At 45.4% G+C, this 17,898-nt stretch overlaps 1 protein-coding gene across 2 annotated transcripts in view; it reads left to right on the forward strand.

The window, feature by feature from the left end:
* LOC119963680 (protein HIRA) overlaps nt 1-15,840 on the forward strand; it is a 140,061-nt gene extending 124,221 nt beyond the window's left edge. For both annotated transcript variants that reach the window (XM_038792998.1, XM_038793005.1), the window contains 5 exons: nt 1,210-1,315; nt 7,642-7,764; nt 8,882-9,045; nt 9,131-9,219; nt 14,967-15,840. In XM_038792998.1, the coding sequence (XP_038648926.1) occupies nt 1,210-1,315; nt 7,642-7,764; nt 8,882-9,045; nt 9,131-9,219; nt 14,967-15,083 (599 nt within the window). In that variant the 3' untranslated portion in view covers nt 15,084-15,840. The remainder of the gene's footprint in view (nt 1-1,209; nt 1,316-7,641; nt 7,765-8,881; nt 9,046-9,130; nt 9,220-14,966) is intronic.
* Nucleotides 15,841-17,898: the final 2,058 nt, after the last annotated feature.

A 17,898-nucleotide genomic window follows, 5' to 3' on the forward strand; every position in this document is an offset into this window, starting at 1 on the left:
TGCTAACCACCAATAGTTTCATCTGCAATTTATTTTTAACTGCCACGATCTTCTCCACAAAACTAAATTATTCTTGTAATTTAGTTTGGCGATTTATTTCCCTAACTGGAATGGGAATCGTTTCCAAACTCACCACCAGTTGTAAAAGTGAAGCTATATTGTAGTCACTTGCTATATGCTGTGGTGGAGAACTGGTATAAGGCAGTGTGTGAATTTGAACCCTTGTACACTCTGAGGAGCGGTGACTAAATATACCAAACATCATGTAAAATCCATGATACCATTGCTGTCAGGATTTTATACTTGAAGATTGCATAATTCTTGAGGCAGGGTGATGGATTATAAAGCATGTTGGATTCAATAACAAACGCTGCTGTATTATAGGACGCAGAGTAAATCCAAATGCACAAATGTTATATTACAGAATTTACTGTAATCTCAGACCAAAGGCAGCACGGTAGCATTGTGGATAGCACAATGGCTTCACAGCTCCACGGTCCCAGGTTCGATTCCGGCTTGGGTCACTGTCTGTGCGGAGTCTGAACATCCTCCCCGTGTGTGCGTGGGTTTCCTCCGGGTGCTCCGATTTCCTCCCACAGTCCAAAGATGTGCAGGTTAGGTGGATTGGCCATGATAAATCGCCCTTAGTGTCCAAAATTGCCCTTAGTGTTGGGTTGGGTTATTGGGATGGGTGGAGGTGTTGACCTTGGGTAGGGTGCTCTTTCCAAGAGCCGGTGCAGACTCGATGGGCCGAATGGCCTCCTTCTGCACTGTAAATTTTATGATCTATGATTATAAAATATACTGTAATCCCGAGCATCGGATGCTGTAAATGTAAATAATCTTTATTGGCACAAGTAGGCTTACATTAACACTGCAATGAAGTTACTGTGAAAAGCTCCAAGTCAGAATTCTCAGCTGGTACGGGAATTGAACCTGTGCTGCTGGCCTTGATCTGCACCACAAACCAGCTGTCTAGCCCACTGTTCTAAAGCCGCCCTGCTGTGTAGCAGAATGTACTGACCAAGGGTGGTATATTACTGAATGTCATCCGTGCGTATGGGTAATACAGTATACTATATGATGAATGCATTGTAATAATCCTGCATGCTGTGCAAAACGTGCTGGTCTAGTCTCTGGCTTTGGAAGCTGTATATTATGATGCAATTGGCGACTGAGCTTTAATATACTCTCACCTTTTATTCATAGGTAACGATACCACTATAACACAATCGCTGCTTACACACCATGGTGTCCCAGTGGTCACTCTGTCTAATGGCAAGTCATACTGCTTCAACACTTCCCTATGCACATGGTAAGGAATTGTGGTTTGACTGGTGAAAAGATGAACCTTGCCTGATGCTCTGCTCATGGGCAACCTTTGCATTTTCTTTTAGTCATGGATCAAATAGCACCTCCTGATTCAAAGGGATTCTGCCTGGCTAGGAAGTGGAGATTTTGTTGATCAGTGAAGGAAAAGAAAGAAAGGGTTCCATACAGTTTTCCTTCATCGAGATTATCTCATGAATGTTGTACCTTGTTACCATAATCCTTGACTCCACTGTCATTATTTCACATGTGTTCATTTTTTAAAAAAAAAGTGTGTTCTGGGAAACTAAAGCCAATCTGTTCGGCTCTCACCAAATATTCTTCACCCTAAAGCCCAATTCCATCCTTCTTCCCTAATGTGAGTTTTAACTGTGCACAGTGTCTTCAGTGTCTGCTTAACCTTGAGAACTGAACTTCAAACCCACATTCACCCCACCATCCAGATAGCGTGTTTCCGTCACACAATATCACCTGCCTTCATCATTAACTTGCTCCTTTTGCCTCTGAAACCCTTATTGGTGTCTATGACACCACTAAGCTGCCAATCAGTCCTCACTGATTTCCTGACTATCCTCCTTTGGAAACTGTAAATTGTTCAAAAGCAGGCAACCTGCACTGATTCCCGACCCCTTCTTGGCCATTGGTTCCTATTCCCTCAGTGATCAAATTCAAAACTTTTGTTGCCATTTACAGGTCCCTCCACATCTCCAACTTGCAAGCTTGCCCATTCCATTGTGTGAGCATGTGCCCCTCCATTCTTCTGGTACACACATCCTTTGTGTATGCCCCTCTTGTCCATGTTCAATGCAAGTCCCTTCAACTTCATTTGCTTCACAGTCTGGAATGTCCTCCTACCACTCTTGCACTTTGTTGTCTCTTACTGCTTAGAAAGCCTTTTAACATTCCTTCAGTTACCTCATATTGCATAGTATCCAGTTGTCACCTACTCTATTTTCAGAGCGTTTTTACCTTTGGACTGAGAGCCTGGTGTTCATGGTTCTGTCGCCTTCTTGACAACATTAGTTTGCAGGTTTTCAAGTTCAGGAACTTGCTTTAACAGGTGGGCCAGACAAATGATGCTGTGTCCCTCCTAAAAAGTGAATCACATTTAGAAACTGGTGGGTACCACCTGGAGCAACAGAACCAACACTGCTACATGGCCCTGTTCTACCCTGCAGCAGAGAAGTGCTGCTCAACCAGGTTCATGAGCTGCCACACAAATGAGGAAGATATCAACTTTGGGAGGCGATCAGGATTATTTCTGGAACATTCAGACCAACACAGCTTGCGTTGCTTCCTTTGGTAGCACACATTAAACCTCCTGATATCCACAGGGAAAACAATCTCTCAAAGAACATCACTGGCCAACAGCTAACAAAAGCACTCCTATTGATACAGGACTTCCAAAAGTCCACGCACTTTGCATGGGCAGCACGGTGGCACAGTGGTTAGCACTCCTGCCTCATAGCGCCAGGGACCTGGGTTCAATTCCAGCCTTGGGTCACCGTCTGTGTGGAGTTTGCACTTTCTTCCTGTGTTCGCGTGGGTTTTCTCCGGGTGCTCCAAAGATGTGCAGGTTAGGTGGATTGGCCATGCTAAATTGCCCTATAGGATTAGGTGAGGTGACAGGGATGGGGTGGGGGGGTCAGGGGATCAGTGTAAACCCGATGGGCCGAATGGCCTCCTTCTGCACTGTAATGATTTTACAACACACTTGAGCTAGTGGGCGGTTATTCCCACTTGACCCGAAGTCGCAACACAAAAAATACTTGAGATCCTTGGTTGAGCTCAATAAACTACAGTCACCAGGTTTGTAATTTTAAAACACAAGATTTATCATTAAATGGAGAGAAAATGTAACTGACTATCTACTGTCCTTTTCTCAAACCCCACCCCACTTCCTAACTTATCCACTCTCTAAATAGCTGGCTTTGAATGCAGACCACGGCAGGCCAACAGCATGGTTCAATTCCCGTACCAGCCTCCCCGAACAGGCGCCGGAATGTGGCGACTAGGGGCTTTTCACAGTAACTTCATTGAAGCCTACTTGTGACAATAAGCGATTTTCATTTCATTCATTTTCATGCACAGACAAACAACACAGAGGGGAAAAGGTGGTGGAAATAGAAAGAAAATATGAATAAAAATAATAGGATAAGGATCTTTGATGCAGTCTGCTTCCAGTTAATATCTTTCTGAAGCTCAGGCTTTCATTTTGGTGCTACTTTCTCTGCAGACTCAGCATCTTTCAGGTTCACAGCAACGGATGTGCTCGGCACTCTGTATTCAGAACAATCGAGCAGTTCTTTTGCTTCAGAAAGCAGGAGGGAGAGAGGGAGAGAGAGTTCCTTTCACTTCCAATGTTTAAGCACTTCTGTTAAAGTTCTGTCAGACAGCATCACGCAGGCACCAATCACTGACACCGTTGTCAGGCAGAACACTGTCTCTGGCCAACCCACCTATTGCCAGTTAACCAATCAAACTGACTCCCTCCAAAGTAAATTGTGTACAGTTCACACATTAATCAAAAAACAAACACATTTCTGAGCAAAAATAAAGTGTAATAAAGAAGAGTACTGTATCACCGTGCGATAGATGAAAGTGTGTTTCTGGCTCAATCCCAGGGCCAGGATACTCACTTAGTTACCCTCGCCCAGATTGAGAGTGGATGAGAGTGCATGATGGTGGGTGTGTGAGAACCTTGATACTGCGAATGAGTCAGATTTATGGACAGATTCTATCCCCACACTCTCACCCCCTCCCCCTCCCCCCAACACCCTCTCTCTCTCTCACCCTCTCACTGCCATCTCAGACTCAATCCCCTTGTGTGCTCTTATTCCCCTCGCGCGCTCTGCCTCCCCTCGCGCGCTCTGCCTCCCCTCGCGCGCTCTGCCTCCCCTCGCGCCCCCTGACTCCCCGCGCGCCCCCTGACTCCCCGCGCGCCCCCTGACTCCCCGCACGCCCCCTGACTCCCCGCGCGCCCCCTGACTCCCCGCGCGCCCCCTGACTCCCCGCGCGCCCCCTGACTCCCCGCGCGCCCCCTGACTCCCCGCGCGCCCCCTGACTCCCCGCGCGTGCTCTGGCTCCCCGCCCGCCGACTCCCCTCGCGCCCGCCGACTCATGCTCATTTTCTCCCTTCACACACTTGCTCCCCTTCCCTGCCCCCCCCCCCCCCCCCCGCACTCGCACTAACCTTCCGCGCCCGCGCGCGCACTTGTTCCCCCATGGAAGTATGTGCTCTCTTTTTTCCCCCCTTTGGTGCATTTGCCAGCCATGCTGCCCCGGCCCCGGAGCCTCGGCCTCCCAGGATCCCGTGCCCCAAACTCACTACCGATAGTTTCCATTGCTCTTTGAACCACTGATTCATACTCCCTCATATTTGCGGTGCCTATCAGCAGCAACCATGGGAAAGAAGTAGCCTGTAAATTGGAGGAGCAGTTCATGCTGATTCCTTCAATGAAGCTTTTCTGTTTGACTGGCATTTTGAAAATTGGATCCGGGGCCACATAAGGGGATGCTGTACCTCCTGGTTGACAGCAAAAAATCACCAACCACAACCTAATAACTGTCCAAAGTGGTGAAGCCCCAGGTATCAACCTTCAATTTAAAACCTGCAGCTGCTTGAAGACAGACCAGAGAAGATGTCTCTGCTTGCTCGACAAATGGAACATGAAGACCAGCTCAAATTGTGACTGTGGTCATCCAAATTAGGCCATTGTCCACATACTGAACTTCTATCCTGAGAGATTCTTTCCTTATCACAACCATTCACACTGCATCAGCAGAAGCCGATGAATGGATTGTTAACCTTGACATAGAACTTCCCCAGACATATAAATCTTCACTTTGCAATTTAGGAGATGCGATTATATGTACTGTATGCGTACCAGGCGTTATTTTTAACACAGTAACAAATTAATCTTGTGAGGGACTAATGAATGCCACACACAAATACTAACATGTTATGCAGTTTCAAAGTAAAATTTGCCATGGGACTCATTAGTTTGCTAAAAATGAAACCCCAAGTGTTGTCGGACACATGTCAGTCAGCAGGCTGAGTGAATTGTATACATCCAACTTCATCAAATGTCGCCATTATAGAAGGGCACTGCCATGAAGAAGATGCAGTTTTGCTTTTTCTATAATGCAGGGATCAGAGGAACCTGAAATGTTCAGACTGTATTCATTAGTGTGGAGAGGGTTAACAAAGGATCAAATTATATAAGAGGATTGTGAACGATTAATAAAGTTTAGGGGCAGCACTGACATTAAATGTACATCTATTTTTGGTAAACTGAATCCTATCATTCAACTTCTGTATATAAAATAATGCACTCTATATGCTCAGTGATGACTGTAACATTATAATGTGGCAGTGAATATAGCAACACTTCAATGAACAGTGAAATTGGTATTATAACTTGGAGCTGCATTGCGGTGGGTGAGTGAATAGTGCGGTGTTCTGGGTATGGTGTTTGGGACCACTGGAATTTCTAATTTCCGTCTGGCGAATCTTTCAGAACAGAAGCAGACCATTCAGCCTACCATGCCTGTGCTGACTCTGAAAGAACTATCCAATTGGACCCACTTTTTCTCCATAGCCATGTAAAATTTTGCCGTTCCAAGTATATACCCAATTCCCTTTTGGTCATTCATTTTAATTCAGAGAGACGATGCACAACAATTCGACATGGCTCCTCTGAGCACCTGGGTGTTTTGAATGATGGTCAGACTAGTTAGTGATCATACCCATGATCGTTTTGTTAGGAAGAAAGTCATCCTCCCTGGTGACAGACTGCCTTCAGCGTTTTGAGTCAAAACTTTGTAATGAGGCTCCTCTGCTTTGAGGAACTGCTTTGAGAGCAGAGCTGAATTTCACAATTGGCATCAGAGCGGTCAGACCAAGTCCTTTTTGTTTTAAAGAACTGCTGAGCAGTTCCAGCATTTTTGCTTCCCTTTTATTTCCTTTTTTAAAAGCTTTTTTAATGCACTTAATCATTTTAAATTGCATTAGGTAAATCTTGAGATGAATTAACCTGAGCAAATCTGAAAATATCAAACTGAAATTAATTAACTGATTTGACTAACTGGAAGTGTAACCAAACTGTACTTTCAAATAGACCAAAGGTGTCAGTCAGACATCATAAATAGCACACTGGAGTATTTTTTAAAATCTGATTTAGATACCTTGTGTGCCTGGGAGATCCCCTCGGTATAAATGCTCCACTTTGTGGTCAGCAGTAGGGTGCTGTTTGTAAAGATAACAAACTGATCTTTCTGTGTAGTTTCACTACACCGGATACTCTCAGAGGAAGCACCAGCGCACTCTATAGTTTGCGTACAAGTCATGGTGTACAGATACAATCTATTCCATGGCCACTTCCAAAGGTGCCTTTGGTTGAACATGATTGGATTGTCGAATGCAAATGAGTTTCACTGTCTTTTCTGTTTAGTACATGCGTGTCATTGAGTAATATTTCATTCCAGAAAGCTGAAAGCAATTAATATTTAAATGTGCAGTATTGGCTCGGTTTCTTACTGTGACCTGTATCAACAATAGGAAACCCGAGTGGGATTTTCCAAGGTTTTTACAGATTGTTAATGTACATAATAGGAGGTAACTGGCAGTAAAACCACCTGGTAGCTGCTGTAAAATGTTTGCCAGTTTGAACTTGCCCATCCTTCCAGTTGCAAGTAGTTTGCACCGACCGATCTGCTCAATGCGGGCCAAGCAAGTTAGTTTTCATGTAACTGAGTGTTCATAATAGCCTGGCGAGTATATGTAATTGTGTGTGATTCCTGCGTCCTTGAGAATTTTTAATGTTGCTGGAGCTTGAAAAGAGTAAAGGATGGATGTAGTGCTTTGGTCACAAATAATAATGAAAACTCCTGAACTGCTGCCACACTCGGTTCTCAAGAGCCACACTGTACTCTAGGGCTGTCAGTATTGTGGGCTAAATTGATACAGTAGTGCACTGGAGGGCTTGGTCATACCAGATATGTGTAGATGCAACCCACCGTAGGACTCTTATTACATCCAAAACCTAAACGGTGAGATGACAAAGCTAACATTAATACCAATTATCATTACTGGAAATACTACCAGCACAGTATACAGATGGGAGGCAGACTCCTGTATAATAACCTATTTGTGTGAGTCAAACTTCCGATCATTGTACATTACTTTCCATGTTCTTTGCGAATTTGTAATGATCTGACACCAAATGGGGGTGATTTGGGGTGTCCAGTAAACTCTGACTGTGACATTTGCTTTCAGGCCCCTTGTCTCATTTGGATTGCTTTATCTTTAAGGAATTTGATCTCAGATAAACAGGACTCGCTGGTTCAGTGTGCAGATTACCGCAGTTGTTTAACTTCTCAAGAGGCCATGTTATGCTCGGGGCCCCTGGCGACAGTGCAAGGTTGTGGGATAAAGTAAGTAGCCACATTGCTGATCTACCCATCAATGCAATAAAGGGACAAATTCATAATTTAAAATATTTTTTTTTTACCCTTTCAGAACTCGTCGATTAGAAATATAATTTCTATTTATTTTCTTCAAGCATGAGCATTTTTATTCTCATTGAGATTGAATTGGTTTACAGTTTGGTCTACATTGTGTGCATGCATGTATCCAATTTCTGAAACTATAACGCCAAAGGCAACATCCTGAATGAACCTTGCACCTCAGCAAGCTGTGAAGTATGATGCAACATTGCATTGGCAATGCTGTGCTTTATGTTACTTACCTCTAAGTCAAAGGATGCATCAAGAATTTCTGGTCTTATTCTTGCTAGTTATGGTTGGAGTGCCTGATGGAAGTTCTCCCCTGAATATTCCTCATCCCCACTCAGTGCCCCAATGTTGTGCCACCATGAGAGTTATCGTTTTATACTCCCAAAGTCCAGGTCCTGTGTATGTTCAATAATGCTGATATTTAAGACACTTACTTCCATTCCTAGGGAGTATGAGGAAGTTAGCTACCACATGGAGTAGTTGAAATAAGCAGCATAGATGCATTGGAGCAGAAGCTAAAGAAGCTTCTTGTGGAGGGAGAATGGAATTAGGAAGACATTCTGATGGGCTTAGATGATGTAGGAGAAACACTGGTATAAATATGACCCTTCTCTGTGTTTTAAAGTATTTGGGCAGAATTTAACAGGTCCAAGGAGTTTTTAATTGGTTGGAGGCAGCTCTGTGGTCCCAGCAGCACAACCCAGAGTGGAATACTGCTGGAACTATATCCAGTCCCAGCAAAGGGGAACCATGATTGGCGGGGGTGGGGGCAGTGAATTTTTTGGTGGGGCCAGGTGAGGCTATCCCAAAACAGGTGACTCTGGGGGGGGGGGGGGGTTCTTGATGAAGAACCACTTTCCTGCCTGAAGCCTGGGCAGGTCCTTCCATCTGGCAAACCAGTGTGCAGAGACATGTAAAATGCTTCCCTGTCTAATTTTATGGAAAAGGATGTTATTACCATGCATGCCGCTCAATTTGTGTCTAGACTGTCCTTTCGTTCCTGGCAAGCTGTAAAGTCAGTCTTTGAATTTTCTAGTGCTGGACGCCAGGCTGCTAGACTCTCCTCGATGCCTCATTTCTTACAGCGAGGGACGACGCTGGCTTATCTAGAGAATCAGGTTGTGGCCGCAATGACGCTAAAATCGAGCCAGGAATATCGGCACTGGCTTCTCATCTACACCCGCTATTTAGTAAACGAAGGTAGGATAGTTCCTCAGTTCCATGCTTCGATTTGATGGTTTGATTTATGCTCAGATACCCCATTGACTCTTACTTATGATTGCAGGATTTGAGCCTCGATTAAGGGAGTTGTGCAAAGATTTGCTGGGCCCTGTGCACAACTCTTCCAGTAGCCAGTGGGAGTCAACTGTATTGGTAAGCACTAGTGCAAACAGCAACTTGGAGAAAGATAATTTAACACTTCAGGCAGAGATCTTCATTATGTGATGACAGCATTAAAACAATGTAGAATGTCTGAATTTATCCATGTGCATGATAACAATGTGACCAGTATTTTGCAAGCAATACAATTCTATTTGACCCACACAATTTCTGAAATGCTGTTGATATGTTCTGCGGTTTTATCCTGTCTTCTCAGTAAGCAATTGCACTTTAGTGTAGTACTGATCTGCACAGACCAGGAAACTTGCATACATGTACAGAGTTAGCTGATCTCAGCAGGATCGTGTTATGGGCTTACAAGTCGGCTCCGTTACCTTTGACCAGGAAGGGGGAAGATCACACACAGGGTTCCTGCTTCTGATGATTACTCTGCTGGAAAGATGAGCAGGTATTGAGAGCAAGAGTGTGGAACCCTCATGGTTGAAACTCTCTGTGCAGACCCACACTTGAATAGCCTCTTGCGAGCTGTAGATGCCAGTGGAACCATGGTGCGTTGGTGTCGTCAGTTGAGGACAAAATTTAGAGTGGGGATGGAAGCAGAAAAATAGGAAAAAAAATTGCCTTTTATAAAATGGACCTTTAATGAATTTGTTCTCAGCACTCCACATTTGTCTCAGCGATCTCTGCTGTATACAGGCTGCCTAGTCATTGTGTGACAGGGAATGGGCGGGTGAAGGTTTGGCTCTGCTGCCATCAATTGAATTTGCTGCAATGTGCATCGTTAATGTGAGTGAGGGATTGTGTGCTGCAGTCTGCACTGTTACCCTGAGGGATTGCATGCTGCAGTGTTATTCTGAGGGATTGTGTGCTGCAGTCTGCACTGTTACCCTGAGGGATTGCATGCTGCAGTATTATTCTGAGGGATTGTGTGCTGCAGTCTGCACTGTTACCCTGAGGGATTGCATGCTGCAGTGTTATTCTGAGGGATTGCATGCTGCAGTTTGCACTGTTACCCTGAGGGATTGCATGCTGCAGTGTTATTCTGAGGGATGGTGTGCTGCAGTCTGCATTGTTACCCTGAGGGATTGCATGCTGCAGTATTATTCTGAGGGATTGTGTGCTGCAGTCTGCACTGTTACCCTGAGGGATTGCATGCTGCAGTATTATTCTGAGGGATTGTGTGCTGCAGTCTGCACTGTTACCCTGAGGGATTGCATGGTGCAGTGTTATTCTGAGGGATTGCATGCTGCAGTTTGCACTGTTACCCTGAGGGATTGCATGCTGCAGTGTTATTCTGAGGGATAGTATGCTGCAGTCTGCACTGTTACCCTGAGGGATAGTATGCTGCAGTTTGCACTGTTACCCTGAGGGATTGCATGCTGCAGTGTTATTCTGAGGGATTGTGTGCTGCAGTCTGCACTGTTACCCTGAGGGATTGCATGCTGCAGTGTTATTCTGAGGGATTGCATGCTGCAGTTTGCACTGTTACCCTGAGGAATTGCATGCTGCACTGCACTGTTACCCTGAGGGATTGCATGCTGCAGTGTTATTCTGAGGGATAGTATGCTGCAGTCTGTACTGTTACCCTGAGGGATAGTATGCTGCAGTTTGCACTGTTACCCTGAGGGATTGCATGCTGCAGTGTTATTCTGAGGGATTGTGTGCTGCAGTCTGCACTGTTACCCTGAGGGATTGCATGCTGCAGTGTTATTCTGAGGGATAGTATGCTGCAGTCTGTACTGTTACCCTGAGGGATAGTATGCTGCAGTTTGCACTGTTACCCTGAGGGATTGCATGCTGCAGTGTTATTCTGAGGGATTGTGTGCTGCAGTCTGCACTGTTACCCTGAGGGATTGCATGCTGCAGTGTTATTCTGAGGGATAGTATGCTGCAGTCTGCACTGTTACCCTGAGGGATTGCATGCTGCAGTGTTATTCTGAGGGAGCGAGAACAAACAGAGTTGTTATCTCTGGGTTGTTGCCCGTGCCACGTGATAGTGAGACGAGGAATAGGGAGAGAGAGCAATTAAACACGTGGCTACAGGGATGGTGCAGGCGGGAGGGATTCAGATTTCTGGATAACTGGGGCTCTTTCTGGGGAAGGTGGGACCTCTATAGACAGGATGGTCTACATCTGAACCTGAGGGGCACCAATATCCTGGGGGGGAGATTTGTTAGTGCTCTTTGGGGGGGTTTAAACTAATTCAGCAGGGGCATGGGAACCTGGATTATAGTTTTGGGGTACGGGAGATTGAGAGTATAGAGGTCAGGAGCACAGATTTGACTTCGCAGGAGGGTGCCAGTGTTCAGGTAGGTGGTTTGAAGTGTGTCTACTTCAATGCCAGGAGTATACGAAATAAGGTAGGGGAACTGGCAGCATGGGTTGGTACCTGGGACTTCGATGTTGTGGCCATTTCAGAGACATGGATAGAGCAGGGACAGGAATGGTTGTTGCAGGTTCCGGGGTTTACGTGTTTTAGTAAGCTCAGAGAAGGGGGCAAAAGAGGGGGAGGTGTGGCGCTGCTAGTCAAGGACAGTATTACGGTGGCGGAAAGGATGCTAGATGGAGACTCTTCTTCCGAGGTAGTATGGGCTGAGGTTAGAAACAGGAAAGGAGAGGTCACCCTGTTGGGAGTTTTCTATAGGCCACCTAATAGTTCTAGGGATGTAGAGGAAAGGATGGCGAAGATGATTCTGGAAAAGAGCGAAAGTAACAGGGTAGTTGTTATGGGAGACTTTAACTTTCCAAATATTGACTGGAAAAGATATAGTTCGAGTACATTAGATGGGTCGTTCTTTGTACAATGTGTGCAGGAGGGTTTCCTGACACAATATGTTGACAGGCCAACAAGAGGCGAGGCCACATTGGATTTGGTTTTGGGTAATGAACCAGGCCAGGTGTTAGATCTGGAGGTAGGTGAGCACTTTGGAAACAGTGACCATAATTCGGTGACCTTTACATTAGTGATGGAAAGGGATAAGTATACCCCGCAGGGCAAGAGTTATAGCTGGGGGAAGGGCAATTATGATGCCATTAGACATGACTTAGGATGTGTAGGTTGGAGAAGTAGGCTGCAAGGGTTTGGCACACTGGATATGTGGAGCTTGTTCAAGGAACAGCTATTGAGTGTTCTTGATAAGTACGTACCAGTCAGGCAGGGAGGAATGGGTAGAGCGAGGGAACCGTGGTTTACCAAAGAAGCGGAATCTCTTGTTAAGAGGAAGAAGGAGGCCTATGTGAAGATGAGGCGTGAAGTTTCAGTTGGGGCGCTTGATAGTTACAAGGAAGCGAGGAAGGATCTAAAGAGAGAGCTAAGACGAGCAAGGAGGGGACATGAGAATTCTTTGGCAGGTAGGATCAAGGAAAACCCAAAAGCTTTCTATAGGTATGTCAGGAATAAAAGAATGACTAGGGTAAGAGTAGGGCCAGTCAAGGACAGTGGTGGGAAGTTGTGTGTGGAGGCTGAGGAGATAAGCGAGATACTAAATGAATACTTTTCGTCAGTATTCACTCAGGAAAAAGATAATGTTGTGGAGGAGAATGCTGAGACCCAGGCTATTAGAATAGATGGCATTGAGGTGCGTAGGGAAGAAGTGTTGGCAATTCTGGACAAGGTGAAAATAGATAAGTCCCCGGGGCCTGATGGGATTTATCCTAGGATTCTCTGGGAAGCCAGGGAAGAGATTGCTGAGCCTTTGGCTTTGATTTTTATGTCATCATTGGCTACAGGAATAGTGCCAGAGGATTGGTGGGTAGCAAATGTGGTCCCTTTGTTCAAGAAGGGGAGTAGAGATAACCCCGGTAACTATAGGCCGGTGAGCCTCACGTCTGTTGTGGGTAAAGTCTTGGAGAGGATTATAAAAGATACGATTTATAATCATCTAGATAGGAATAATATGATTAGGGATAGTCAGCATGGTTTTGTGAAGGGTAAGTCATGCCTCACAAACCTTATCGAGTTCTTTGAGAAGGTGACTGAACAGGTAGACGAGGGTAGAGCAGTTGATGTGGTGTATATGGATTTCAGTAAAGCGTTTGATAAGGTTCCCCACGGTCGGCTATTGCAGAAAATACGGAGGCTGGGGATCGAGGGTGATTTAGAGATGTGGATCAGAAATTGGCTAGTTGAAAGAAGACAGAGGGTGGTGGTTGATGGCAAATGTTCAGAATGGAGTTCAGTTACGAGTGGCGTACCACAAGGATCTGTTCTGGGGCCGTTGCTGTTTGTCATTTTTATAAATGACCTAGAGGAGGGCACAGAAGGTTGGGTGAGTAAATTTGCAGACGATACTAAAGTCGGTGGAGTTGTAGACAGTGTGGAAGGATGTTGCAGGTTACAGAGGGACATAGATAAGCTGCAGAGCTGGGCTGAGAGGTGGCAAATGGAGTTTAATGTAGAGAAGTGTGAGGTGATTCACTTTGGAAAGAAAAACAGGAATGCGGAATATTTGGCTAATGGTAAAATTCTTGGCAGTGTGGATGAGCAGAGGGATCTCGGTGTCCATGTACATAGATCCCTGAAAGTTGCCACCCAGGTTGATAGGGTTGTGAAGAAGGCCTATGGTGTGTTGGCCTTTATTGGTAGAGGGATTGAGTTCCGGAGCCATGAGGTCATGTTGCAGCTGTACAAAACTCTGGTACGGCCGCATTTGGAGTATTGCGTACAGTTCTGGTCGCCTCATTATAGGAAGGACGTGGAAGCTTTGGAACGGGTGCAGAGGAGATTTACCAGGTGTTGCCTGGTATGGAGGGAAAATCTTATGAGGAAAGGCTGATGGACTTGAGGTTGTTCTCGTTAGAGAGAAGAAGGTTAAGAGGTGACTTAATAGAGGCATACAAAATGATCAGAGGGTTAGATAGGGTGGACAGTGAGAGCCTTCTCCCGCGGATGGAGGTGGCTAGCACGAGGGGACATAGCCTTAAATTGAGGGGTAATAGATATAGGACAGACGTCAGAGGTAGGTTTTTTACGCAAAGAGTGGTGAGGCCGTGGAATGCCCTACCTGCAACAGTAGTGACCTCGCCAACATTGAGGGCATTTAAAAGTTTATTGGATAAGCATATGGATGATAATGGCATAATGTAGGTTAGATGGCCTTTAGTTTTTGACTTCCCATGTCGGTGCAACATCGTGGGCCGAAGGGCCTGTACTGCGTTGTATCGTTCTATGTTCTATGATAGTATGCTGCAGTCTGCACTGTTACCCTGTGGGATAGTATGCTGCAGTGTTATTCTGAGGGATAGTATACTGCAGTCTGCACTGTTACCCTGTGGGATAGTATGCTGCAGTCTGCACTGTTACCCTGAGGGATTGCATGCTGCAGTTTGCACTGTTACCCTGAGGAATTGCATGCTGCACTGCACTGTTACCCTGAGGGATTGCATGCTGCAGTGCTATTCTGAGGGATAGTATGCTGCAGTCTGCACTGTTACCCTGAGGGATTGCATGCTGCAGTTTGCACTGTTACCCCGAGGGATTGCATGCTGCAGTTTGCACTGTTACCCTGAGGGATTGCATGCTGCAGTTTGCACTGTTACCCTGAGGGATTGCATGCTGCAGTGCTATTCTGAGGGATAGTATGCTGCAGTTTGCACTGTTACCCTGAGGGATTTGATGCTGCAGTGTGTGCTGTTACCCTGAGGGATTGGGTGCTGTGGTCTGCATGCTTAATTTTTAGACTTTATCCTCGAGTCCTAGACTCCCCAACCAACCATGCAAGAGTCAGTGCTAGTTCAGTTGCTGAGCTTTTGTCTGAAAGATTTCTTCATTCCATGTGCAGGGACTGCGGAAGAGAGAACTTCTAAAGGAGATGCTTCCTGTGATTGGACAGAACCTCCGATTCCAGAGACTCTTCACGGAGTATCAGGACCAGCTGGATCTCCTGAGAGACAAGTAGCACTACCCAGTAATTCTTTGAAGATCTGACTGTGGTAGTTCTCTGGGAGATTTGCTGTGGTCAGCCGGTGACCCAGCTTGGAAGAGACGGACTTTTGAGGATTGGAGGTTCAGCCTTAGAGATGCGTCTACGTTTTGTTACACCAAGCTGGCCTACGCCAGGTGATGACGTTCTCACAGAAACAACGCTGCAGGTCTGAATGCATCACTTTACAACTAGCGGCTGTGCTGTGCACACGAGAGATGATTTACGGCTGTACTGCAGGATATCGGTGACCAGGGGGCTGATGCTCCACCCAGAGTTTGGTTGGAAGCGACCAAGATTAAAGACCCTATCCAACTTGTAAAGTACACTGCCCCCTTACCAGATAGAGTGACTTTGCAGCCCTTGCCCACGATAAGCTACCAAGTCCAATGCTGTATGACACTCAGCAGTTTACTGGCTATTCCTTTCCACAGAACGGGAAGAGCAACACAGATGTGAAAGCTGCCAGACTTTGAGTCTTCTCAGTTAGATGATGAACTGCTGAGTTCAGACTTTTCATGATGTAGTTTTCTGTTTGCCTGATGTACTAAGTTACACATTTTGTTTACTGTCTGTCATTGTTAAAAGTGTGAATGGGAAAAAAAGAAATTCTAATGAGCGACCATGGACATGGCAGAGATGTACAGAAACCTAATCCGCCCTTTGGTACCTTTTAACTTTATACAGGCAAATTTTTTGTTCTTTTTTTATAAAATAAAGATAGAATATTGCATCTGTTTTTCCCTGTTGGAATTACAACATTCCATGTAAAGCACCAAGAAGGCACCTCCCACATAGAAACAAGCTCAGTTATGTGTTACTGAGTTAGTTCTGTGTTAGGCAAACAGTGCAGATTATATTTGGTGGATTGAACAGTGATTTAAAAATATGTAAATGTATCAACATTTAAATTATGAGCTTTGCACGGAGCCCAAGTCACTCAAGATTGAAGTAAGTGGTCTGCAGTATTAAGTTTGAAACCATAAGCGCCTCACGGTTTTACATTGGGTTGGATTTCTTTATTGTCATCTGAACCGAGGTACAGTGGAAGTATTGTTCTGCGTACAGTCCTGTCGGATGAAATGAAAATCGCTTATTGTCACAAGTAGGCTTCAAATTAAGTTACTGTGAGAACCCCCTAGTCGCCACATTCCGGCGCCTGTTTGGGGAGGCTGGTACGGAAATTGAACCGTGCTGCTGGCCTGCCTTGGTCTGCTTTCAAAGCCAGCTCTTTAGCCCAGTATGCTAAACCAGCCCCAGTGTCTCATTCCATACTTGGGGAAAAAAAACATAGGGCAACAAAAATACACTTGACTTCCCATGAATACATTTGACTACCCAGTATCCTGAACATAAAAGCAAGACAAGAACTGTGAGCTTAGTGATGCAGTGCAGCAATTGGATCCCCTTCCCTAACACTCGGAGGTCAAAAGCAGAACCCTATGTTTCAAACCTGGATGGCAAACTATTTGCTACAGCGTAAATGTAGTACTAAACTGCTTTGTCTCCACACTCATACTTTCAAACTTCTGGTTGTAATCTGTTGATTAACCTTCACATTGAGGAATGGAAACAAACTTGGAAGGAATCATAGAGCCGTTGGGGCACAGAATGAGACCACGTGGCCCCTGACAGTGTACTATTTCCGAATTATTCCTTTACTTGGCTCCTGACTCTGTACTGGTTCAGAATGAAACAATTTGGTTCCTGATGCCATACTGGTTCTCTATAGAGCAATCGAGTAATTCCCAATCCCTTGTTCTATCCCTGTAGCCCTTCAAATTTATTTCCTCAAGTTCCTGTCCAATTTCCTTTTGAAATCATTGATTCCACTTCCATCAAACTCGAGGGTAGAAAGTTCCAGGTCATTGCACTTGATGTGTAAAAATGCTCTTCTACACATCCCTTCTGCATCTCTTGCCCCAAATCTTAAATATGTGTTCCCTAGTCCTTGTACCAACAGTTAATGGGACCACATATCTATGTCAGCCTTTTAGAAACCTGTCAGTAATGTTGTATACCTCGATCAGATCTCATCTCAATCACTTTTGCTCCATGGAGAACAACTCCAGCTTATCATCCCTGGAACTATTCTGGTAAATTTCCTCTGCATCCTCTCAAGGACCCTCAAACCCTTCCTAATTTGTGATAGAATAAGAACATAGAAGGTGGCCATTCGGCCCATCGAGTCTGCACTGACCCACTTAAGTCCTCGCTTGCCACCCTATCCCTGTAACCCGATAACCCCTCCTAACCTTTTTTGGGCACCAAGGGCAATTTATCATGGCCAATTCACCTAACCTGCACGTCTTTGGATTGTGGGAGGAAACCGGAGCACCCGGACATAGGCATAGAACATACAGTGCAGAAGGAGGCCATTCGGCCCATCGAGTCTGCACCGATCCACTTGAGCCCTCGCTTCCACCCTATTCCCAATAACCCCATCTAACCTTTTTGGACACTAAGGGCAATTTAGCATGGTCAATCCACCTAACCTGCACGTCTTTGGACTGTGGGAGGAAACCGGAGCACCCGGAGGAAACCCACGCAGACACGGGGCGAATGTGCAGACACCGCACAGACAGTGACCCAGCGCGGAATCAAACCTGGGACCCTGGCGCTGTGAAGCCACAGTGCTAATCACTTGTGCTACTGTGCTTCCCGTGATGATCAGAACTACAGAAAATACCCTATTTGGGCCCTAACCCTAACCAGAACTTTTATAAAGGTTCAACATAACTAGCCTGCTTTTTTATTTAATAACTCTTTTTATGAAGTCCAAGATTTCATA

The sequence above is a fragment of the Scyliorhinus canicula genome, chromosome 1 (genome assembly GCF_902713615.1).
Source record: "Scyliorhinus canicula chromosome 1, sScyCan1.1, whole genome shotgun sequence".
Taxonomy (NCBI): Eukaryota; Metazoa; Chordata; class Chondrichthyes; order Carcharhiniformes; family Scyliorhinidae; genus Scyliorhinus; species Scyliorhinus canicula.